Source organism: Tamandua tetradactyla, chromosome 6 (assembly GCF_023851605.1).
Source record: "Tamandua tetradactyla isolate mTamTet1 chromosome 6, mTamTet1.pri, whole genome shotgun sequence".
NCBI classification, from domain to species: Eukaryota; Metazoa; Chordata; class Mammalia; order Pilosa; family Myrmecophagidae; genus Tamandua; species Tamandua tetradactyla.
This window is the reverse complement of record NC_135332.1, coordinates 87,955,683-87,981,195: the sequence shown is the minus strand read 5'-3', so window position 1 is coordinate 87,981,195 and position 25,513 is coordinate 87,955,683. Positions and strand designations below refer to the sequence as shown.

The 25,513-nt window shown below is 54.9% G+C and overlaps 1 protein-coding gene and 1 pseudogene across 7 annotated transcripts in view; one reads left to right on the top strand and one right to left on the bottom strand.

Moving 5' to 3' along the window:
• Window positions 1-428: 428 nt before the first annotated feature.
• Window positions 429-25,513, bottom strand: part of TRAPPC9 (trafficking protein particle complex subunit 9) — an 889,500-nt gene continuing 864,415 nt past the window's right edge. For 4 of the 7 annotated variants that reach the window (XM_077166715.1, XM_077166716.1, XM_077166712.1 and 1 more), the window contains 3 exons: window positions 14,152-14,232; window positions 1,619-1,842; window positions 429-1,281 (listed from right to left, as the gene is read on the bottom strand). In XM_077166715.1, the coding sequence (XP_077022830.1) occupies window positions 1,114-1,281; window positions 1,619-1,842; window positions 14,152-14,232 (473 nt within the window). In that variant the 3' untranslated portion in view covers window positions 429-1,113. The remainder of the gene's footprint in view (window positions 1,282-1,618; window positions 1,843-14,151; window positions 14,233-25,513) is intronic. The other 3 variants (XM_077166713.1, XM_077166717.1, XM_077166718.1) reach the window with 1 other exon arrangement.
• LOC143688593 (geminin pseudogene) lies at window positions 24,348-25,156 on the top strand (annotated as a pseudogene).

Sequence of the window (25,513 nt, the reverse complement as noted above, 5' to 3'; positions counted from 1 at the left end):
GGTGGCCCAGGACCAAAGTGTGAGAGCTCAAGTCTGCTAGGGAGGGTTTGGGGGCCAGGCTGGAGAGCAGACAGGAAGGGGAGAAGTGGCCTGGGAACTCTGCAGGGGTCATGGGTACAGGGCTGGGTAATCAGGGGGGCAGGCCCTGGGGAGGTTATAAGAGCAGGACATTGAGGGGGGGGCTTATGGGGGCAGGTGCTGGGGGGTGGTTTATAAGGGCAGGCTCTTGGGGGGGGTATGAGACAGTGCCCAGGGGGGTTGGCTGGAACAGTGGGATTAAGACTTGAGTGGGTGCTCCAGGGACACACATACCCCCAGGTCCAGCCCCGCTACCCCAGGCCAGATGTGTACGTCTTAGGGGCCTTTTTGTTGGGCCTCTGTGGCAACCGTGAGCACACGGGGCAAGCAGAAGCACGGATGCCAGCGGGCAGTTGTGGGGCAAGCCTTTATTGGAGAACTTGTCACAGACACTCACAAACACACAGGCCAGGGTGCCTGGAGCCCCGGTGGGCGGGAGAATGCCAGACAGCCCAGGGCCCAGAAGAGCTGGCAGAGGATGTATGTTGGCCGTCTCAGGCCAGGTCCCCAGGGTAGGCAGCCCCTCCCAGTGCCAAGTCTCCTGCCTGGGCCGCCCACAGGAGCGTCTGGCCTTGGAGAAAGGAATTGGCTCACAGGGGCCTCCAGGGTCCGGTGTGGGGCTTCCCAGGCTGGGTGGGCACCACCCTCAGGCTGGTCTTTCCTTCCTAGTGGCACAGGGGTGCAGACATGGACGGACTGTGCCCCAGGCCAGGGGAACAGGTGCAGGGACCCCCAGATCTAGGCTGGGTGGGCATGCCCGCGGGTTGGCCAGGAACTCCAGCAGAGCCCCTGGGGGACAGTGAGGGGTGGGAGTGAAGCGGCACATCTGGGGGCTCATGTGCAACCCAGAAAAGTAGCAGCAGGAGAAAGGGGCAGAGAGGGCTGGGCTGGGCTGGGGGAGGCTGAAGGAGTCTGGCTGCTACACGGTGCCATGGCCTGCCTGCAGTGTGGGGGCAGACTGGACTCTCCCACTCCATTCACCTTTGGGCCCCCTCCAAAACGGACCTGGATGCAGGGATGGGGCAGGGCCCAGGCTCAGGCCTGCACCTCTTGGGCGCACACGTGCACGCTGGGCAGACAGAACCAAGAGGGTGGCAGGTCCTTGCTCACACTGTCCTCGTGGAACCTGATGTTCAGGAAGAAGTCGCCAGCGTAGAGGAAGAGGAGGGCCCCGAGGCAGGCCGACTCACCTGCTGGCTGCACCTGTGGGAAGGGAAGGAAAAAGGAGGGAACTGGGCTTCACCACGAGCCCAAGGTTCCAGGGAACCTGCCTCTGCTCTCAGGCCCACTCCAGACTTCCTGCTGAGCTGCCTGGACAAGTCTGTGGGCCTCTCTGAGCCTCGGGCTCTTTGTCTTTGAATGGAGCTGATCATATTGACTTCCCTGAGAGTTTGGGGATTCTGCGAGCTCAGCTATATGAGGGGTGGTGTGGGCAGAAGTGGGGTGAAGACACTCATGTCAATGAGGGACTGGAAGGAAAGTGTGGGTGGGGGGGGAGTGGGACAATGGGGCCCGGGGCCAACTGCGCAGCCCAACTCACCGCCTGGAGGTAGAAGGTGCTGGAGCCCACGAAGGAGACAGCGTGGCGCAGGTCATCGTTGTGCACGCCATTCTGGTGGTCCTGGAAGGGGACCACGGTGAGCGCGAAGGGCCCCACGCTGCGCGGGCTCCGGTTGGTCAGCCGCACCTCCAGGCGCACGGGGTCCCCCACGCGGCAGGAAGCGGCTGCCCCGCAGTCGCACAGCTGTCCATCCACCAGCACATCTGCAGGGCAAAAGGGGCCGCTCAGGGTGGGGCTGCCACCAGGGACCACCTGCCACTTCCTTGGCTGCTCAGAGTCCACCCCCAGCCCCTGCTCTCCCCTGTGCCCTGCATGAACCCCAGGGGTTTGCAACACTGAGGGGACCACAGGGCCCAAGGCTGTGGGGGGTCCCTGAGATCACGCAGTGCCTGCAGGGAGGAGGCTGAGGCCCCTGAAGATTGGGTGACCTGGGAGCTGGGTGCCCTGGGAGCTGGGTCTGCCATGATACTTCCTCCATCCAGGGTCCATCACAGGGCACTGGGAAAGAGGCAGCAGTAGGTGGGGTGAGATTCAGGGAGTCTGGGAACAGGGGCAAGAGGGGAGCAGAGGATGGGGGCAGACCAGGGGCTGGGTGACAGCAGGGGGCCACCTCTGCTTAGCACTCTCTGAAAAGAGCTACTCCTCCCCAGGGCACACAGCCGGCACCAGGCTCGCAGGATGGCCGGGGTGTCAGGGCCCTCCATGGGGCACTGTGGGGGGGCAGAGGCAGGGAGTTAAGAAGGCACCTCCTGAAGGGGCACCCATCCCCCAACCCCCATTTGTCCAAATGCCTTCGCCCCTCTCTATGGTTAGCGGCTACGGTGGCTGAAGGAAGCAGAGATGCTGGCGGTGCCTTGGCCTCCAGGAGCCCCAGTCTCGATGGGGGGTGGGCAAGACCCACAAACGGCCAGTGTGCAAGGTGCCCTCCGGAGTTCGAGAAGGCCTCAGAGCACCGAGAAACAGGTAGGAGGGCACAGCCCCAGGTGGGTCCCAAAAGGGAATGGGAGTGAGGGCAGGCATTGGCCAAGGGGGCAGTGGGTGAGCAGGGCCAAGAGTCCACAAGGCATGGGGGCAAGAGAACTGCAGAGAGCTGGGCCTGGGGTGGGGAAGGGTCCTGATGGGAGGGGCCAGGAAGGGGAAGGTGCTGGGCCTGCGGAGCTGGGGTGGCCCCCTGGGGTGGGGCGGCTGCAGGGACCAGGGTCAGGGGCTCTAGGCAGTGGCTCCCAGGGCTTTCTAGGCACAGAACTGGAGGAAGGAGTGGGGTGGGGCAAGGCCAGGCAGAGGCCCTTGGGGTGCACTTGTACCTGCCCAGTAGTTCCTGTGGGCAAAGCCAGGGTGGGGGTGGGTGGGTAGGAGACTGAGGAGGGAAAACTGGTGGAAGGAGAAGGGGAGAGAGCTAGGGAGAGGGAGGGAGAGACGGGTAGGAAGAGTGTGAAGAAAGGAAAGAGAGAGGGGAAGTGGGGTGGTCCATTCCACCAGAAAAACTTTGCCCTGATTGAGTCCCCACCCCTATATTTTGTTTCTTAAAACTATAAGCCTCTATAAACATTCTAAAAATGTCAAAAAATAAAAAATAAAATTCTTTCAGAATGCCAGCCTCTCCCAACAACCACTCTTGACAATACCGATAATATTTCCTTCCTTTTTTCTGGGTTTTATTTATCAACGTGGATCTCGCAGCATATGCACTTTTCCCCCGGCTCTGACAGGGTACACCAGCCTACCACCTCCTTGTTGTGGTTTCATGAGAGCCCTTTTGAAAGAGGACTCTGTTAGAGGAGTAAGCTGTAATTTATTCACCCACACCTGTTTAAGTTGTGCCCCCTCTTTTAGTGCATTAATAACCTGACAGACACATCACTGCATTGAGCTGTGTCAGAATTTTGGGCCTGTGTTCCCAGACACCGTCCCGGGGAAGTATTATGTGGGACGAAAGGTAAAGCCATTTCCAAGAGTGGCTGATTCCAGCCCGGTCTGCCCTTCTCCAGCTGCACCCCCCTTGCTGGGCCTGTGGACAAAGGGGTCAAGTCTGATGATGAGAAGCCTCACAGTCCAGTGAGAGACAGAGACAGGGAAGCCAGGAGTGTGTCTGTGTTGGGTCATTACCAAGGGGGACACCTACAGAGCTGGACCAAGGGCCCTCGACACCATGCAGGCCTGGGGATGGCATCAGGGTGGGCTGCCTACAGGAAAAGGACAGCCGTCTCTTTTTGAACATAGGATTTAAAGGCTATAATTTGTCCTCAAAACCCAGCTTTTGCTGCATCCTATTCATCTGATGTACAGTGACCCATGACTGAGCCTGGCCAGGCTGGGATAAATGGGGGATCCTGAGTCCCCACCCACTGGCCTCTCCACAGTACTGTGAGCCCTTCCAACAAGGCCTCAGGCCCACAGGCACATCAACTCTTCTGTCTCCTGCTGCTGGGTCTGCTGAACCAGAGGAGCCTGAGCCTGGGTGACCACCATCTCCTGAGCCTCAATTTTCCATTCTTTGAAATGGACACAACATCACAGTGTCGTGATGAGATTCAGGTTGCCTTAAGGGCTGCATGTGGGAGAGGGATGAGAGTTCCAGTTCTAGAAACTCCTCTCTGGAGGGTCTTAGTCATGGGATTACCCTGCCCTCCCTTAGCATATGTGAACATGGAAGGGACTTGGATTTTGAGTCCTGATGCTGGCAGGAGAGCAGTCTGATTCACAGGCTGATGGGCTAAGGGAGGTGCTGTACCCAGGCCTGCATGGGAGGTACCATCATCCCCCCATCCTGCCATTCTGCCCACCCCCTCGGGCAGGGCAGGGGTCCCTCCAGCTCCACCAGCACAGGGCCACAGGCCAGGCCTCAGTAAATGTCTGCTGAACAACCGAGCCAAGCACTCCGAACTCCTAGAGTAAAATGGGGGCAGATGGAGAGAGCAGGCACCAGGGCGGCCATGCTGCTAGTCCCATTAAGGGGAAGCTACGATTACCTGCAAAGCAGTGAAGAGCAGCTAGCTCATTATATCTCAGCGCTCATTTTTTGTTTTTGTTTTTTCCCCTTTTGCAGAGGACTGGGTGCACCAGCAGCTCATCTGCATCTGCATCTGCACCACCACAAGCTAGCGCCCACTTTAAGTGCCCACCCCCAGCCCACATGCCTTCCCTGGCAGTGGAACATAGCCCTTACTTTCCCCATGAACATGGCTTCAGCGGGGATCTTTCTTTTCCACTTTCTCTCTAGAGTGGGGTATGTGGCCCCGAGGTCAGGCAGGGGTGGGCAGAGTCCAGCTCTGGCCGGGCAAGGCAGCTGTTGCCTCAGCTCCACCCCCAACCCTTCATTCCCTGAGCCTCCTTTCCTTCACTTCAAAGCTGGGTGAGTAATACCGGCCTCACCAAACTTGGGTTGGGGTGAGGACCAGACAGAAGCTGAGGGCCCAGCCCCAGTCTGGGCTACCCCTCCCACCACAAACACAGGGTTGCATGCAGCTGGCACTTATCCAAGGTCTGACCTCCCACCTTGTGGTAGTTAGGTTCAGGTGTCAACTTGGACAGGTGAAGGCGCCTAGTTCTGTTGCTGTGGACATGAGCCAATGCTATGTGAACCTCATCTGTTGCTGATTACATCTGCAGTTGGCTAGGAGGTGTGCCTGCTGCAATGAATGATGTTTGATTTGATTGGCTGGTACTTAAATGAGAGCGCTCAACGTAGCACAGCCAAAGCAGCTCAGCATACCTCATCTCAGCACTTGCAGCTCAGCCCAGGCCTTTGGAGATGCAGAAAGGAACCACCCTGGGAAAGGTTGTTGGAACCCAGAGGCCTGGAGAGAAGGCCAGCAGAGACCATCCTGTGCCTTCCCACATAAAGAACCTCAATCAAAAGTTAGCTGCCCATCCTCTGAAGAACTATCGAAATAAATCTCCTTTTATTAAAAGCCAGCCCATCCCTGGTGTGTTACATTCCAGCAGCTAGCAAACAGAACACCCCCCACTGCCTACCTCCATAAGACTGGATGCTTTGGGAAGGCAGGGACCCCACTCTCCTGCTCCCTGGGGTGTCCCCAGGCCCTGGGAACCGAGTTTCTGGTTCTGTCCAGGCAAATGGGGAGGCTTGCTCCCCACCAACGCCGGGCACCAGTTACCACCCGCCGCTCCCGTGCTCAGCAAGGGCCAGTGCCTCGCTCCCTTGGCTGCTTCTGGGGTCGGGTGGGGAAGGCCCCAAACCAGCCCACAACACGGCGAGGACACAGCCTAGGAGAGCTGAGGCCTGTTGCTCCCTGAGAAGATTAAAGATTACTGTGGCCACTTCTCCTGGAACCCACAGGTTGCTGCTTAAAAACAGGGTGAGAAAGAGTATGAATACAACACAAGTAGTACGGCCAATAACAGTAATAACTAGTAGCACAGCAACTGGCTGGTGGCTCTGACCCCATGGCCGCAGCCAGCTGTCTGCCACCCAGAGAGAATTAGAAGGGCACCCCATGGAAGCCAGGTGGGCCTGGCTTTTACGCTTGGCGATTCACAAAACAGGGTTCTTCAAAACCTTACTAGGAAAGAGCTGGGCAAGAAACAACTTAGAAGAAATTTCTCAAAGACAAGCTGCTTTGCCCCCGTTTCTAAAGTGAGATTGAGGAACAAGAGCCCCACGTCACGATGGAGGCTGCCGGGAGCTTGGCCAACAGCGCCTTCCCCAGCACACGTCTCTTGTCTCTGCTCCGGGGCAGGTGCAGGGGACCGGACCGGAGCCAGGGGCGACAGAGGCTGCGGGCCAGCTCGTGAGCTGCAGTGCAGGAGGTGGACGCAGAGAGGGCTGGAGCCTCAAGTGGGGACACTGGCCAGTGGTGGCAAGGCCAGCACCAGAGGCCCTGCCACCCAGCGCACCGCGGAGGTCCCTAGGGAGGTGGGCAGGATGCCAGTGTCTGTGGAGTGGATGCTGGAGTGTGGGGGCGGGACCAGTGTGCAAGGCAGGATGGAGTATGTATGTGTGGGGAAGGGGGGTGCGGGAGTGGGGCCAGAGCGTGTTGGGGTAACAGGGATGCAGGCACCCCCTCCCCGGTGACTCTCCAGGGCCACTGAACCTCAGACTGATATCTGGGACTGATGGGTCAGACCCCCCCCACCCCAGGCCTCCAGGGTTGGTCCCAGGGCTCCCTATCATTCTCTACTTCCTGGTTCACCCAACAGGCCCTCTCCTCTCCTGCGCTCGGTGGGGCACCAGGGGCATCTATACCATGAGGAAGCAGGAGCGAGCCCTTCACAGCTGGGGCTCTCGCTCAGAGGGCCTTGTGTTCTGGTCATTTCTCCACCTTGCATCCTCTCTGAGCCTCAGTTTCCTCATATTTAAAAGAGATGCTACTAGACCCTCATTGCATGCAATTTGGTGGGGAGTGGAGATGCTGTGGGTACACTGGGCCTGGCAGAGGCAGCCCCTAACCACCTCTCCTCAAGGGCTCTCAGCTGCAGAGCCTTCCTCCCTGGGGTGCAGAAGCTGCAGGAGTACAGAGCTGCAGGGCAGGGCTCCAATCTCCACAGCAAACAGGGATACTGCGTTTACATTTTATACAGCTTCTCTGGGATCTTCCTCGCCGGGCAGCATGCCTGGGAATGCTGATGGGGAAACTGGGCCTTAGAGCCGCTATGCTGATGCAATGGCCAGGACACAGTGGGAGGGGCAGACCTGCAGGCCAGGCAGCTACCCCAGCTACATGCTGCTGTGGGGCCTTCAAGCATCAGGGCAACCCCCTTCCCAGGAGGAACCATAAGGCCAGAAGAGGAAGTAACTGGAATGTCCTAGCTGAGACCCCATCTCCTGACCCTACAGGACAGCCTACGGGACAGCCACACCTGCCCTTCTTGCTTTGAGAGCTGCACTGTGCAAACCACAGCCTGGAGCAGGCACAGGAACCTCGGCCTGCAGGGTGCACAGGGGCTGTCCTGGACAGTGTCCGGCTCTGCAAGGGTCAAGCCTGTCCCTAAAAGACTTCTGGAAACCTCCCCACCTAAGTTCCCGCCAGAGAGGGTGGTGTGGCAGACAGAATAATGGCTCCCCAAGGTGTCCACGTCCTAGGTCCTGACCCTGTGAATGGGTCATCGACATGGCAAAAGGGACTGTGCAGATAGGGTGAAGGACCTTGAGAGGGAGACAATCTTGGATTAATTGGGCAGACCCATAACTGAAAGGGCCCTTCTAAGGAGAGGGAGGCAGGAGAAGGTGTGAAAAGGTGGAGAGAGGATGGACGCACCGCTGGCCCCGAAGATCTCGAAAGGGACCAAGGAGCTCAGGAGGACCCCAGAGCCAGAGAAGGCAAGGAAACGATTCCCCCCAGAAGGAAAGCAGTCCCGCCAACCACTCTAGAATTGATCCCCAGAGCTGGAAGAGAGCAGATTTGTGTGGTTTTAAGCCCCTCAGTTTGGGGTGATCTGTTACAGCAGCCACGGGAAACAAGTCCAGGTAGGATCTGGGCAGTTCGGCAGGGTCTGGTGCTGTCTAGAGCCCTGAGCTGTCACCGCCCATACCCTCCGGCCATAGCAACTGCCCAAACGGGGGTGGGGGTGGGGCAGAGCCTGGTTGGAGCCCCAGGGACACATGTGGTCTAAGAAGCTGCAGTCTGGGGCAGGAGCTTCGGCTCCCTAGGAGCAGTTTACCATTTGAAAAGGTTGTTTGAAAGTGTCTTGGTCCCTGTGAAAAGCATCAGGTAGAGCCTGGGGTTCCAGGAATATCTGTCTCTACACATGTGTCCATCCCACTCCTAGCACTCCTCTGGAATCGGCCTGCCCAGACGAAGGATTCACCGGCATTTTCTTGAGTGCCCAGGGCTGCCAGGCTCAGATGCAGGGCCTCTCCTGCCCCAAGGCAGCTCCCAGGTCCAGGAAGGACCCCACGTGGGCACCAGGGCCTGCTGGGTGGTGCTGTGTCCAGGTGCTCAGGAACTCAGAGAGGCTGTGAACCGGCCAGGTGCCTCGGGGAGCCCGCCTGCCTGATGCCCTTCCAACACCTCACACTTTGCTTGGCCAAACCAGAACTCTCAACTTTTGCCATCAAGCTCTTTCTCCCCAAAGCTTTCCCATAGACAAGTTGCCCTGCCCCCCACAGAGTAGAATCAGGCTGGGAATTCTCCACCTCGCCACCCAAATCTGCCCACTGGGACATTGGGTCAGCCCAGCTGTGCCCTTCTCTCCACCTCTACTGCCCTACCCTAGCCCAGGCCGACACCCTCTCTCGAGTAGGCTGGCCCCTGACTCCTAAGCTTAGGGTCTCCCTGCATTCACACTTCCCCACACACAGCCAAGTGGTTGTGCAAAAGTACTGGGGCATCATGTCACTTCCTTGCTCAACCTCCCTCCCCAATGGCTTCTTTTACATTTGGATTCAAAAGGAGGTCAAATTCCAGCCATGACCCTGGTCCCCACAGCCTGCCAGGCCCTGAGCCGTATCTCCTGCTGCCCCCAGACCCCAACACTGAGACCCCTGTTCCTCCCTTTGCCCTGCACTGCTCCTTCAGCCCGCCCAGCTCATCACTGCCTCAGGACCCTTGCATCTGCTCCCCTCTACCTGGACTGCTGCCCTTGGAGCTTTATGTACTGGCCACTTTCTGCAGTCCCGCCTCAGTGCTCTCAGAGAGGCCATCCCTTCTGTCACTTTATATCTTCCCATAGCCCTCAACCTCTCATCTGAAATGGCCTTGTTTACCCAGGTGTCTAATTATTAACTACTCGTGTTCCTCTTCCCCAGGAAGCTCCAGGGAAACTGGCATGTGCCCGTCTGGCTCACTGAGGTGTCCCCAGCATGGAGAAGAGGGGGTGCCCACTTGTATGGGGAGTGGATGAGCGAACAGCTTTGGGTCTAAGAGCCAGGGTGGAATCCTAGCTGTGCCTTACCCACCCTCTGCCACAAAGACATGGCCTCCCCCTCTCGGGGCCCTGATGCCCAGACCCTACCTTTGGGGAGGAACATTCATGGAGGAGAACTGCACGTTGTGAGAAGCTCACAGGTGCAGATTAAAATCTCTCCACTCCAAGCATTAAATCCATGCTGTGTGCACTTCACCTGCCCGGCCCTGCTTCTCTTCCACATTTCATACCAGCCAGTCATGGGCTTAATTTTGTCAGGCCCAGAATTCCTCTTGAAAACCCTGCCACACTCATGCCACAGCATGATGACAGGCTCTGCAGAAATACACACTATAAATAGAGACGTGAGGGACAGGCAGCCACCCTCCCTGCTGGCCAAGAAGAGGGGAAGCCAGCGGGGCCAGCCTGAGCCTGGCTGTCGGAGGCCACAGTGGGGATGGGGTCCACACGGTGAGAGAGGACTGAGGCCACTGGGCGCTGGGCTGTCCTGAGGCCACCCTGGAAGGTGAGAAGTGTCTTACATGGCTCCACTGGCCCCCAAGTTCCCTGCCAGTCAGACCCCCAGCCCTCACGACCATCCCAGTGGGGTGAGAGAGCAAGTGCCGTTTTATCTGCTTTTGTCTAAGGATACTGAGGGTCAGGGATGCCACTTGGGCAGCCTGGGGCCTTGCTGTCCTGTCCCTGTCCCATGCTGAGCCCTGTGGCATCAAGGTGCAGAGACATGGGGAGGCAGTGACCACAGGCAGTTCCATGTGACATGGTCAGGGCACAGGAGAGGTCAGTGCAGGGTGCCCTGGTGCCCCCAGGATGGCTTCCTGGAGGAGGGAGGCTCTGCCACCAGGTATCTGGACCCAGCCATGCACCTTGGCCTCAGCTCCTCATCTCCTCCCAATGAGGGGCTGGAGTAACTCAGTTTTTCCACTCAGCTGGAGCTGCCCTGACCTGCTGAGGATTCAAGCTCCTGGTGGCTGGAGAGCAGGCACAGGGCTATTTTTAGGTCTCTGTCTGGGCTTTGCCAAGTGCTGCCTTCTGCTGTGCTCTGCTCTGTGTGGTGAGTGGCTGAGGACGGAGCAGGGTCGGGGGAGAGGCACAGCCCTGGGGAGCGGCACAGCCCTGGGGAGCTACCCTGCAGATTTCGCCTAACTTGGCACCACCCAGAGAAGGGGCTGCCCTGAGGTGAAGGGGGTCTTCCCGGGCTTGGCCCACCTCCATCCATGGTGCCCTGTCACGTTTGTCACCTGCTGCGAGCCTGGCACTGGTTGGAGGCAGGCACGCCTGCTGCCTGCTTTATAGACAGAGACTATACCCCCATTCCCAGCAAGTGCTACTTCTGGAACCCAGGCAGCCACGCCCTCACCCTGCCCTGCTGGTCTGGGAAAGGAGTTGGGACTCTTTGAGCAGAGTCTTTGTTACTTGCTTCATCCTTAGCCGTGAGGATCCTGTGGGACCCCAAACCCTTCCCCTCCACCAAGGGCTGGAGTGTGTGCCCTTGTTTGGAGCCTGGGCTGGTCTCTTGGAACTCACATTCTCTCACCCCTGTGGGGCAAAGTACAGTTTGCAGGGAGTGGGGGCAAGTCAGAGACCACCAGAGAGCATCAGGATTCAGGCTCGGGCAAAGCCGAGGACCATGAACAAATCCTTGAGAGGGAGAGAGCAGGCTGGAGGGACGCAGGGATGGGGGAGCCAGGAGGTGGGGCCCGATTGGAGGGTTCTGAGGACAGAGAGCAATTGGGAGCGGAGCACTCAGGCTGGCTTTGCAGCGTCCCTGCAAGGTGAGCGGTGTGGGGGGCTGGGCATGGGGCCGTGGCAGAAAGAGGACAGTTTTGTGGTGGATTGAATCGTGCACCCCAGCAAAGACAAGTTCTTAATCTTAATCTGTGCTTCTGTGGGTGTGAGTCCATTTGTAAACAGGACCCTTTGAAGGGGCACTATTGGTGAGGGTGTGGATGCCTCGTGAATAGGGCCTTCTAAGATCTTACTTAGGCGTGGCTGGACTGAGTCCTGGGGGACTTCATCTGTCCTACTGGAGCCCTTTTAAGGAGAAGCTGGAAGTCAGCAGAAACCGGAAGAGCAGACACGAGGACAAAGGGAAGGCCATGTGATGGCAGGAAGAGATGCCAGCCAAGGGAGCCTCAGAACTGTGGCCAGCCAATGTCAGAACACTGCAGACCTCAGGGAGAAAGCATAGCCTCGCAGACCCCTTGATTTTGGACATCTAGCCTCCAAAACCACAGCCATACCCTGCTACTGGTAAGTCAGCCAGTGTGAGGTCTCTGTCACAGCAGCCCTGCAAATGAAGAGAGTCCCCTGGGCTGAGGCCCACCGTCTCCCCAGCAGTGGCTCCAGTCCGCGTTAGAACAAGGTGGTGGAAGTTGCAAACCGCCCCTGCTGGCTGCACCCCTGGCAGTTTTGGCTCAATCATCTTGGCTGGTGCTGAGCATGTGATTCTGCTGGGCATCCTGTCAAATGTCTGAGCCGTTCCCTTCTCAGGGCTTCTGAAGAGAAGAGCCCAGAGAGGAGGAGTGGAAATCAGGCAGGGGCAGGAATGAGGTGGGGGCCCATGCAGTGCCACGTGGTGGAAGTGAGAGTCGACAACACCAGCAGATCCCAAGGTCACAGCATGGACAAACCACTTTCTATTGGCCAGTAGGAACGATAACTGGATTTGCTGCTCAACTGGCTTATCCAACGTGCTTACTTGTTTTGGACAGAGCACCCCAGGCCGGGCAGTCAAAGGTTTGTTTTCCCCCAGAACGCAAAACCCCAATGAGGATGTCTTACTCGCCTTGCCTCATGGTTCTACCTTCCCTGTCTTTGGTGACTTCCGATGCAAGTGTCGAACTTTGCATATAGATTTTTAAAAGACTTTAGAGTAATGCTGTATGTACAGATGAGTCGCAGGCCTAGGGACACTCACAGTGAGTCAAGTTTTTGAGGCGCCACCAAGCCTGCTTCAGCTGAAGAATATTTAAACTTTAAATTTCACAAGACACACAAATTTTCCTAGTAGGCATCGATCTCTGGTGAGCCTAAATTTTAGAGTCAGATTTGATTCAGGCGAGGCTTGGCTTGAGAATTAATCAAGGAGCTTTGTCAATCTCCAGATGAAGTAAAGGGAGTTCACATGGAAAATTAGCCCGAGTCTCGGATGAGTGCTGAGAGCTGAGACGAAGGGCCTCAGACTGTGGGTCTTGTTTCATGGCGCCCCTGGACAAGGCCCGGGCCAGCTGTCCTTTATGGGAGGGCACACACAGATCCAGGATAAAACCTCATGATTTCCAATTATCTATTAAAAAGTGGCTTAGGTCTCTAAGCCAATGTAGCTAGTTGCTAGGTGCCTCAGTCAGCTGGGCATGTTTTTCTTCTTTATCGATGAAAGCCAAGTAACTGACCTTTTCTCTTTGGCTGTTGGGAAGCTTGGATCCAAACATACACCACGCCCAGAGCACTGGCCTTCAGCAGCTCTTTTAGTCACTCCTCCACCGCACACAAACGCACATACACATGCTCACACAAATGCACGTACACATGCTCACACAAACGCACGTACACATGCTCACACAAACGCACGTACACATGCTCACACAAATGCACGTACACATGCTCACACACTCACCCTGCCTCTCCGGCAGGTTCACTCCTTCAAGTCTGGACCAACTACAATAAATATGATTTTTTTTAGGTTCAGATGTGTTAAATTCTATTGGGGACATTTTACCATACATGAGGAGAGGGTTGAGAAAAGGGGTTAGAAGCCCGATGATGCTGGGTGTATGTGTGTGTGAGAAGGGGTGGGTGAGAGTGAGCTGAGTGGGGTCTGAGTGCAAAGAAGAGGCACCCAGCCCAGGAAGGGGTGTCAGACCACAGGGCTCCCCTCCATGCCTCCCACTTCTGCCCCTCCCGCGCCGCCATCCACCCCCCCGCCCCCCATGGGTACCCCCTAGTGCTGTGAAGACAGTACAGACATGAAGACAAGGTGAGGTGCGGGGGACATGACCCCCAGTGGCAGGGCTGCGTGTGGGGAGCCAAGGCAGGCCCGAGCCAGATTCCAGGGGCCCCAGGGACCAAGTACACTCTCTCTGCCCCTCTGTCCCTGCAGCAGTGAGAGTGAGGGGAAGCTGCAGCTCAGCTCCCAGCCCCCAACCCGGCATGTCTCTTTAACAGTTACTGAGGTGGCTAATTAGTTCATAAACCAGAGAGGCTCCTGCCGCTTCCTCAGCACCCAGGGAGGGGAGCCTGGTTCCAGGCCCACATGTGTAATTACCCTCAAGTTGAGGACAGCTCCTGAGGTGCCGTTGGGCTCTCTTGGGTAAATAATTTACTTTTACAACTTTTCATTAAAGATTAAAGGGAATTAAATTAAAATTAAGGCCAAGTGGAGCCGGGGAGGAGACCTGTGTGGTTTGGTTTTCCTTCATCAGGAGGCCCCTCCCGCACCCCCCTTCCAGGCTCGCTGGGTCCTGGAACATGGTGCCCAGGGTGGCGCGGCGCGGGTGGTGGCCAGGGAGGGTGGGCGGGGACGTGGTGTCTGGGGCTGAGCAACTCTTGGCCTGAGGCCTGGAGTGCCCATGGCCTGCTTGGACCCCGGCTGGGCTGCAGACATTGAGCTATGCTGTGAACCCCTGAGGCTGAGTCAAGGCCCAGGGGCTGCGTGGGCTCCAAGGACCACATTTTGCACAGCGTACCTCTTTCCTTGCTGGAGACAATGACTATATTAAGTCCTTCTCCTTCAACCTTCGCTTTTTTGGACAAGTGTTCAGATAAAACTGAAGAGAATCCAAAAGAAAGAAAAGGGAGAGAAAAAAGGAGAATAAGCCTGCTAGCTGGGAGCATTATGCAAAGACATCTTTCTGAGAATAGCAGAGAATTTAAAATGACTCCTCTGTCCCCGAGCAATGTTTCTACCTCTTCCATCTCTCCCGTTTCATCCTCTCCCAAGCCTGTTGAAATAAAGGGCAAATCCGCGGCGCCTGTGCACAGCCTGCCTCCCGCTCTGGCGCTTTGTGTCAGGCCTGGTTCTCTGCACACAGCACCCTCCATGACTTTTCTCATCCACCCAAGGCAGAGCCCCATGGGTGGGCCTCACCAGCGCCATTCGCAGGAATCAAGAGACCTTTCTTTTTCTAGATGAGAAAGCCGAGGCTGCAGTAGGGGAAGGGGCACAGGAGGGGTCTGAGAGGGAGCGAAAGAGGCTGTGTGCAAGGTCCATGCCACGGGGTCTTTGCACAGGCTGTTCATGTCTCTCCCAGGGAGCCTGTTCCCGTCTGTCTGTCCAGTGCAGCATAACTTCCCAGCCAGCCTTCCCTCCTCAGCCCTCTGCCTCTCCTTTCACACATCCCCTCCTAGAAGGGCAATGACTTTGGGCAGCTGCCTCCACCCACAGCGTAGCACTGCCCCGAGGGCCAGGACTGGTTTACTCTGACCTCTAGGCTTCGAGTCCATGCAGCCACCATCAAGTTTTGCCTGGCTTCCACAGGCCAGGAGCTGGCTCCTAGGTCTGTCCAGAAGGACAGGCACCCAAGAAGAAGGAAAAGGATCTCCAGAAAGAAGACAAAAAATGATTCTAGAATTGGAATGCTACTCTCAATGGTGCCTCCAGATATTCAGGTGCAATTTCAAGGCTGTCTGATTCTCCTTACTCCTCCAATACCTGCCCTCCAGCACTACCCTGTGACTCGCAGTCGCCCCACTCTCAGCCCCTCAGCTGCACCAATGCCCCTCACGCCTACCCTTTTTGCTGACTCCGAGTGGCCTTCGTAAAACTCAGCTCAGCATCACTGCCTCCACAGACACTTCCTGAACCACTGCAGCCCACAGAGAGTGGATCAGATGTCCTTATCAGAGCGGGTTCTGCCCTGCACCAGAATGTTCTGTTGACTGGACTCTTCCCTGACAGCAGTGAGCTCCCTGTGGACAGGGGCTGAGGATGAGTGAATGAATGAACTTGGCCCACCAATGCCTTGCTGGGTGACTTAAGGTAAATCAGTCCACCTCTCTGAGCCTCTGCATCCCATCCATGACCTGAGAGGAACAGACTGGGTGGTTTACAATAGGCATATACTGCCTGATCCACATCCCTGGGCTTGGACCCCTAAGTCCTCACCAGGAGCTTTCATCTGTGGGAAGGCAGTGTGTTTGCTCATTCTGCGTGTGGGGAGCCCCTCCTGCCTCTGCCTCCCCTTCTCCATCCCCTTTCACACCCAGCCAGGGGCCTGGTACCCGCTGGTGCTCCCACAGCCCTTACTGGGTTAAACAGACTCTCAGTGAGGCCAGCAGAAACTTCAGGTAGAACCATAACACCCCAGAGCATGAACAGAGAAACTGGAAGGACGCGAGGCACAAAAGCACCCCCTGCAGCGGCTGCCTGCCAAGGTCCTGGAGCAGGGCAGCTGCACAGAGGGCTTAGCTGTGGACGTGGTCAGGGCGGCTCCTGGCCAGGAGAGCAGCTCCCTGCTGAGTGCTGGGAATGGTGGGCCTGCTGGAAAGGGGCAGCAGAGAACCCAGAAGGTTAATAAGGCCCCTCTCATGCCCCTTTGCCCCAGGCCGCAGGCCCCAGCTGGCAACCCCGAGGAGCTGCACTAACCCAGGGCAGACAGACCTATGGCCCCACCCAGGGGTGGTGAAAGAGGAGGAGGAGGAGGAGGTGAAGGAGAAGGAGGGAGAGGAGGGGGCTGTGGGGGAGGAGAGGGTGGGCTGCTGCTTTAGGGCATGCAGCCTGGCTCTCCAGGTGGGTGCAGTTTGGTCGCCAAGGACCTCACAGTGGCAGCCTTACCAGACTGATTCAGAGGGGATGTCTGGGGCATGATCTTCATAGCCTGGACTTCTCTGACTAGTAGTCGCAGAGGCTGGGAGCATTTAATCCCCTCCAGAGTGCTGGATACATCCACTAGGTTTAGGACTCTTCCTTGGGAATGGGTATGATTTACCAGACTCGGGAAGCAAAGCTGTCTCCCAGGGCCTGCCCCATGCCCTTGTCAGGTCCCGCCTCCTCTTGCCCCTTCGACCCTTCCACTTGGCCACCCCTGCAGAGATAAAAAGCAAGCCGCCCACAGGCTGCTGCCCCCTTGCATCCGCTGGTGGAGGAGGAGTTTGGATCCAGGCAGCAGCTCTGCATTGTACAACTGCACCGAGAAAGGGCCCTGGAGCTTTCGGCTTGGCAGGGCCACCCGCGGCAGCCCTGAGCCAGAGGAGAAAGGGCTCACCGGGGCCCCACTGCCCGCTGTGGTCTTCCCAAGACGGGTAGGACAGAGAACCCTGGGATCTCCCCAAGTGCCCTTCCAAGATGAGTACTGAGGGACTGCTTAACCACACTTGTCCTGTCCCCTGCAATGTCCCAGGCTGTGCCCTTGGAAGATGTTCTTCTAGTGGGCTCCATGGCTACATGTCAGATCCACTCCTGCTCCCCTCAACTGACGCCAGAAAACGCAAGAAAGTATTGATCCTGGAGCAAGTGCGTAAAACCCTTCTGGGCCAATCTGGCTTCCCGAACTGAGCCTTTGGCAGAGACGTCAAGACTGTTACCAGCTGTCCTTGGAGAAAGGGCTGCTTGGTCTCAGGAATGCAGAGCTGAGGCAGGAGCAGGTCTGGAGAATGTGCAAAGACAGGATGCATGGAAAAACCCTGGGGCTGGAGGGGCCCTGGATTGGGGGAGAGTGCCAGGCCCCTAACCCACAATGCTGCTGTGAATCTTTTTTTTTTTTTTTTGCATCTCCTCATCTGGAAGGTGGGATGGGGACGTCTGCCAGCCGGGGTGCTAGAGGGCATCCAGCATGGAGAGTCTGAGAACATCACTCACCCTACCCCTGCAGTGGCCCTAGGGAGGCGCTGTCCTGCCTGCTCAGGATGGGCCCCCAGAGCCTTTGCCCTGGAGCAGTCCCCCTTGCCAAGCAGCCCCTCTACCCTCACGGCCCCTGTGCACTTGCTCAGGCCCTGCGCCCACAGAGCCCTCCTCCCTCAGGAAGACTTAAGCATTGCAGCCACAGCCCTCTCCAGCCTTGACCCCGGATGACCCTAGCAGACATCTATGGCGTCTGGAGGGCAGGGCTGAGGCTCCTGGGTCTCTGGTCCAATAAATGTCTGTGAATGAATGAATGAGAGAATGCTCGGAGGAAAGAAGACAACTCACCTGAACTTCCAGGCTGCCCTCCAGCTTCCCAAGTCCCTTGTGGCAGCATAACATTAGTTCCCATGCACCCAAGTGCTTGCTGGCTACCTGGTGCTGTTCTAACCCCCACAAGATCCCCGTGGAAAAGGAACTATCACTGTCCCCACTTTATGGACAAGGAACATCAAGGTTAGGTCCCGTGTCCAGAGCCTCACCCTCCCTGATCAACATGACCTCAGGGGCTCCCTGCAGCAGCAGGCGACACTGGCAGGTGGGGTCCAGGCTGCTACAGGGTGCTCAGAGAAAACAAGTGTGGCTCAGGCACCAGCAAGGAGGACCCACTGCCCACCCAAGGGATGGCTGCCAAGCACAAGGGGAGGCACCAGGACAACGGGCCCCAGGGCCATCCCCAGGAAGAGGGATGGCTGCTGCCGCTCCAGCCAAAGCGAGAACAGGCAAGAAGAAAGGTTACTGGCAGGCCTCCCGGTCAGCCTGTCCGGCTGTGAATCTGAATCCTCTGGCCCAATTCTGTCAGGTGTTAGCCTGGAAATCACAACAGATTCCTCAGCTGCGAGGTGGATGGCAGCTGGAACTAAACAGAATACATCTCTGTGGGGTCCAGAGGCCAGGGATAATGAGCCAAATTCTCTGGCCTGTTTGGGGCTGACCCCAATCTTTTCTGGCCATTTAACCTTAGCTCATAGATAAACCTAGCCCTTCAAGAAACCAGATCACTTGCCAGGCCCTGGCTCATCTTTCTGTACCCTGCCCACCTGGCTTCAACACCCACGGGTAGCCCTCCACTGCCGGCAATCTGATTGTGCTCCCTGTTTCACTTACTGAAGTTGGTGACCTCAGCTTTGTGGTGTCTCAAGGTAAGGTGATCCCACAGCTCCTTCTATCTGCCTAGCTATCTGTACTCCTGTGCCCCCAATCCTGGAAACAGGATGTGGACACTCCTTCTTCCTTCACAAACTCAACCAATACTAGCCTGTATGCCATCCATCTTCCACGCATCCATCCGTCCATCCTTCCATCTGTCCACCATCAATCCATCCACCATCCATCCTCCCATCCGCCATCTATCCTCTTACCTCTAGCCCTTCCAGCACCAGGGCCAAGGTATTAGCTTCCAGAAACCATCTCTAGCCAACAGCATTCAAGGCAGGATGGCTAGGAAATGCAAAAACATGGGAGGGGACAAAGACAAGGCAATCACTCATTCCCTCATACACTCAAACTATGTATTAAGCACCAACTAGATGGTGGGCTTCCTGGAGGAAGGGCTTTCTGGGCTGAAGCTAGAGAACCAATAAGGATAACCCAGCAAAAGGGAGGAGGTAGAAGGCAGAGGCTCCAGGGCAAGGGGGTTGTCTGCAGGAAAGCACAGGTAAGGAAATCTTGCTTTAGAGGGTGATGTGGGGGTGGGGGCAAAACAAGGGGAAGGTAGCAACAAAGAAGGAGGCAGGAGAGGCAGAAAACCCAGATTACGTCACAAATAGCCGAGCACATTATGGAAATGGCTCCAAGTCATAACTGTCAAATCTGAGTCAAGTTTCCTCTGTTAAAACTTGTACTACCTCCCCTTCCTCCAGAGGTCTCTATCCAAGCCTCCGTGAACCCAGAGAGTAACCCAAAGGAAGCCTAAGACTCCTTGAAAATGAGCCCATTTCTCGTTCTGCTCCTGCTCTGGTGCAGGTTGATGACAGCAGCTGATGTATCCTGAGCGCATCCAAGGGCCAAGCCCTGTCTTTATCATCACAGCAACCCTGTGCAGTAGGAGCTGCAAACGCCCCATTTCATAGAGAACAATACTGAGGTTCAGAGAAGGTGACAACTTGCCTACGCTGCACAGCAAATGGCAGAACCTGAGTCTGAACCCAGGCCATTGTTCAAAAGCTCAGCAGCAGGTTGCCCCATAGGGGGCAGAAGGAGGAGGGCAAGATGAAGTTGGTGGGAATTCAAATTCCTGGAAAAATAGGGAGAGGGCAGACTTTGCTTTCTGAGCTAGATTACAGCTGTTTCTACTTGCAAAGGGGCAAGGAATGAGAGAGCTTGGTGATTTTAAAACAGGGTCTAGATGGATGGATGAATTGCTGTTCTAAACAAAGGCCAAGGAACACAAACAGACACAGGTGCTGGGTTTCCCAGGAAGAAGCACAAATTTCAGATCCAGACTGGTTTTTAAATGCTCCCAGGAGGCAGAAAGCTGGCTTTCCCCACAGGCGGACAGGGGCCAGCAGCTCCATGCCCAGCAGCACAGTCAGCAGCCTGCTGGCAGTGTCACTGTCACCTGAGCAAAGGACCACGCACTCACCCATCCTCTTGTCTGTCCAGCCATCCTTTGGGACTTTATTTGTACAATTGATTAGCTAAAAAACTGTAATGGCCAGACAAGCAGCACCTGGGGAGGGAAGCCACCTGCATGCGGACGGGAGAACTCTGCGGTGCCCCTTGTGGATCTAAGGGGTGAGCGTGCCACCACCAGCTCCTTCTCAAAGCCGTGGGCCAGACCATGGGTGAGGCCCCAGGTGCTCTCTCCATCGGAGCTGCAGCGCGGCCCTGCTGGGGTCCTGGCCCAGACGTAGGGGAGGGCTGTACCTTCAAGAAAATGTGTGCAAGGCTGACACTGTCAGGGATGTGCAAGGGGCCCGGCCTGCTCTGCAAAGCTCCAACACATATCACACAACTGAGTGACCAACTGAGACACAGGTTCTGGTTGAAATCTCACTAAGGGAGTGTATGGAGTTGTAACATTGAAGAGAACTTATGTCTCTCCACATTTCTTAGTTGAATTTATTAGAGATACATAGGTACTCTCAGGAGGCTTCCGCTTATTTAGGCAGACAACTGAGATACTTAAAAAGGAAATCAAATATATTGCATTTGTAAATGCAGTTTAAATGTTCAAGGAAGTTTATTTAAGTAAGTTTACAACTGATCCAAACATTAACCAAAGGCTTCCTTAAAAGAGACGCTAAAATGCTAAGTTTAGAAATAGAATAATAAGGGGTATAAATTTAACTTAAAAGCTTGAGGAAGGATTCAACTGTAATAAACTGCATATTACTTTTTAAAAAGTCCTTCCCACCCCTCAGGGCTGGGGTACCACTTCCTCCTCCATGAGCCCCCCAACCCTCTCCCAGCTGCTGCCCAAGCCCCCAGGCAGGTCTCTCCAGGTGGGTTTCCAGCCCTGCCCTGTGAACACCTGGGCTCAGCTCACTATGGGGAATAGGGGTTCCCCGAGTCCCTGCCTTACCCCGGTGGCCTCAGTCGGTGCTGAGGACGGGATGGAATGCAGGCATCGAGCCCTCTCCATCTTTTAGGTAGTGATACTATAGGTTTGTACCTGCACATAAAGCAGCAGCCTTTTCCCTTATCCTCAGGCCCTGCATTTCAGTTTAGGGGTGAGGGGCTGCTAAGGTTTTGATTCCTGGGCTGGGGGAACCTGGGAGAAAATCCAACCCCTGTCCCAACAAGCCGAGACTGAGCCCTGCGTAAAAGCAGATGCAAATCTTCACGGTTGTTTGCAGACTGGTTTCTCATTAACTGAGAATAAAAAATAAAAGACCACAAAGGTCCTCAGAGATAAAGTGGGGTGGATGGACTTCCTCTTACCTGCCTCCAGGCACGGGGGAGACCCAGGGCTGGGTGGCCCCACCCCAGGGGCTGTCCTTTGTCCTAGCGGCCTCACTGTCCACCCCAGACTGGGTCTGCTTTGCTCTCAGCGAGGCCTGGCCCATAGGAGGCACCTGGTAAATATGTGCATGTGAAGAGGGGCTGCCCTGTCCTGGCCCCAGCAGCTGGCACACATATGCCTCCCTGAGCTGGCTCTGGGGCTCCATCTGCTCGGGGACACTTAGCCACTTAGCTCCGCCCATCCCGGCGTGCAGGCAGCTGGAGGGACAACCTGTTCCCTGGGGAGCCGGGGAGGTGGGCTCCTAACCTGACAGCCAGGATATTTAATTAGCGCTGCCAGGGAGCCAGGAGAGGATGGGGCTCAGACCCTTGTGCCTCTTGCTGGTCCCCTCGGGGAGGGGAGTTACAGTCCCTCCTTCCAGGCACCATTACATCTCACCCCAGCCACCACCTGATCTTTCCTTCTTCTGGGGAGCTGGCAAAGGAGGGGAGCCCTCTGTAAGATCTTGCTGAGCCCCCCAAAAACCTTGGGGCTTGCTGTTTCAAAGCGGGGAACCTGCAGCCCAGTCAACAAACAGGAACCAGGTGTCCTCCGGCTCTTCCATCCAGACCCTACCCTGACTGCAGAGCCTGCTGAGTCTATGGCCAAAAGCTGTTCGTTGTCCTGTCGCCTTCTCTGCTGTCACTCCCTGGAGGGTGGAGCAGGCACTCAGACCACGGGTCCTGGAATCCGAACCCTAACCCCACCAGCTGGATGCCCTGAGTAGGTCCTTGGTACTCAGAGCCTGCGATGCTCTCTGGGTTTCTGCAGAGCTAAAAACAGCTCTGCTATGCAAGTGGCGGGAGGGGGCCCCACGGAGCCCTCCCCAGGGCTGGGTGCAGGCACACCGTGACAGCCTCTGCCCCTCCTGTGCCTGCTGCATGGGGTCCCTCCTGACCACAGTGCCCACTGGGCATACTTCTCTTCACCTCTCAGAACTCTCCCAGCCTCCCCCTCTCTGGCTTCTCTCTCATGGCCCAACACTGAAGCTCTGGCTTTCTCTTCTGTGTCACATCACACACCAGAGCTCGGCCTCCCCACAGGTTGTCGTTTCTGTGGGGCAGGCACAGAAAGCCCTGCCCAGCAGATGCAGAAGGGACTGAGCTGTGGATGGAACCACAAGCCAGGCACATGGCAAAGGACAGGATGGTCCCTGGGGACAAGCCGAATGAGCCTCCTGGAAAGCCCCTTCCTTCAAATGGTTGGAAATGGCCAATGCGTGTGCTCATGAGAACCCTGAGAGGCACACTAGCATCATGGGGGCAGCAGTCCCACGGAAGTGCCAGGGCCAGCACCGAGCCAGACACCTGAATCCTAAATAGCTTGAGAAACTCCCAGCCAGTACAGCTGACCCCTCCGGCTCAAAGCCTAGAGACAAGGAACCTACCATTCTTTCTTGCTTGCTGTCTAAATGGCTGTGAGACTGAACCGGGAACCTGAGAGCCCAATTAGCTGCGCTCTGTAGCTGGGGAAATTGGAGCCTGAGGACCTGGGTGATTTATCCAGGGAGGATACTCTGCAGTGTGATCTGACTGAAGAGGCTCACCATGGGTTTTGGAGGCAAAGATCCCAGGGGGCTAATTTGTTAGGTATCCTGGAAGCTATTCCTTGCGTCACATTGCTCAGAGTAGGGATGACAGTAGCTTCCGGTCGCTGACTTCTGTGTGTGCCAGGCCCCCTGCTAGAAACTAGGAGTGTATTTTCACCTAATCCTATACCAGTGCTGCAGCTGACTTGTGGATGAGAAAGCAGAGGCTCAGGGAAGTTGAGTAGCCCATCTAGGGCCACCGAGAATCCCCACCCATGCTGTGCCTGGGGCACCTTTGCCATGCCTGGCCTGGCCAGCTTCCACCAGTCTCCAGGCTCCAGGCTCAGCACAGGACACACCCTTTCCACTGCCTACTCTCCAACCCAGCCTCACCAACCTTCTGGTCCTGGGACCACCTGGACACTTCCACGTCCTCATTCCTTCGCCCACTCTTTCAGTAGGATGGCAGGTCCCCCTAAAGCATCTCAGAGCCAAGCACCTTCCCACTCTCTCACCTGAATCACTGCCTCCTGCTTCCCAATTCTGTTTTCAGTTCCACGGAACTGCTGCAGGGACCACTTGAAAACAAGTCACATCATGAAATTTCCCTGCTTAGAAATCTCTGGTAGCCCCAGAATAGCCAAAACAATGTTGAAAAAGAACAGAATTGCAAGACTCACACTTCCCAATTCCAAGCTTACCACAAAGCTACGAAATCAAAACAGTAAAGCAGTGTGTTAGTGGCATAAAGATAGACACTTAGACCAATGGAAGAGACTTGAACACCAGAAATAAACCCTCACGTCTGTGGTCAACTGATTTTCAAAACGGTGCCAAGTCCACTCAATGGGCGAAAAATAGTCTGTTCCTCAAATGGTGCTGGGACAATTAGAAATCCACATGGCAAATGAATTAAGTTGGACCCCTACCTTACACCACAATCAAAAGTTAACTCAAAATGGATTGAGCACCTAAATATAAGAGCTAAAGCCATAAAACCCTTAGTAGTAAACATAGGGGTAAATCTTCATGACCTTAAGTCTGGCAATGATTTCTTAAATATGACAACTAAAGAAAATACAGAAATTAGACTTTATGAAAATTAAAATTCTTTGTTCATCAAAGGACACTATCAAGAGAATAAAAAAGCAGACCATAAAATGGGAGAAAATAGTTGAAAATTATACACCTGATAAGGGTTTAATATTCAAAATATATAAAGAACTGACTCAACAAGAAGACAAGCAATGGAATTTAAAAATTGTCAAAGAGCTTGAACAGACATTTCTCTAAAGAAGATATATCAACGGCCAATAACCATATAAACTGATACTCAACATTATCAGCCATTAGGCATATGCAAATCGAGGCCTCAATGAGACACCATTTCACACCTAATAGCATGGGTAGAATAAAAAAAAAACAGCTCTGGGGGGTGGGTTCTGCCCTCGGCAGCAGGAGCAGGGATTGTGGCTGGGGTGGCCGGCTCCGGGCCCGGGCAGAACAGCCGCCTTCTGGTCAGCGCGGAGATCCAAGAAGTCCACCGGCGTGGCTCCAGCGAGAAAGTTGCTGAATCCAGGTCCCCGGTTGAAAAAATGATCGTGTGGTGTGAACCATAGCTGTTTTTGAATTACCAGTCTTTTGTGCGTCTCCACCTGTATAATGAATCCCAGCATGAAGCAGAAACAAGAAGAACTCCAAGAGAATGCAAAGTCCTGTCCCAAGAAGAACTCTGAAGATGATTCAGCCTTCTGCAGCTGGATCTCTTGTGGGAAGAGAATATGAGTCGCCCAAAGCCTTATCCAAAAGAAAGCATGGGAATGGTCAGTTAACATTTAAGACTCCCAGCTCTGGAGTTCTTCTTGACCCAGAATATAGTGAAAATGTAAATCTTGGTGAAGTCACCCAAGAAGCATTTGATCTTATGATTAAAGAAAATCCATCCTCTCAAAATTGGAAAGAAATGGCAGAAAAACGGAGGAAGGCGCTCTATGAAACACTTAAGGAAAATGAAAAACTTCATAAAGAAATTGAACAAAAGGACAATGAAATTGCCTGCCTGAAGAAAGAGAATAAAGAACTGGCAGAAGTAGCAGAACATGTACAATATATGGCAGAGGTGATAGAGAGACTAAACCGCGAAGCTCCTGATAACTTTGAATCATCGGATAGTCAGGAATTCGATTCTGAAGAGGAAACTGGTGAGGATTCTGAAGTGGAAGACTCAGAAATTGGCACATGTGCTGAAGAAATTGTATCTTCCTCTACAAACACAGAGCCAAGTGTATGAAATTTGTTAGTATTTGACTTTTCAGAAATACACTGCCAAAGTTTACCTCCACTCTGTAGCAGAATAAATATATAATATAAACTCTGAAATCAGACTTCCTTGTTTGAATCCTGGGACCCTATTATTGTATTAAAATACAAATATTATGTATTTTAATCTATGATATTTTATGTACATAACATTTTCTCAGTTGTCTGGCATGACTTGTGTATATGATAAATAAACTTCAACCTCCTATTAAAAAACAAAACAAAAAAAACAAAAAACAAAAAACAAAAACCAGAAAATACCAGTGTTGGAGAGGATGCAGAGAAACTGGAACCCTTGTGCACTGCCGGTAGGAATATGAAATGATGAAGCTACTGGGGAAAACACTTTGGGGCTTCTTCAAAAAATTAACATAGTTACCATATGACCTGACAATTCTACTCCTACGTATAGATCCC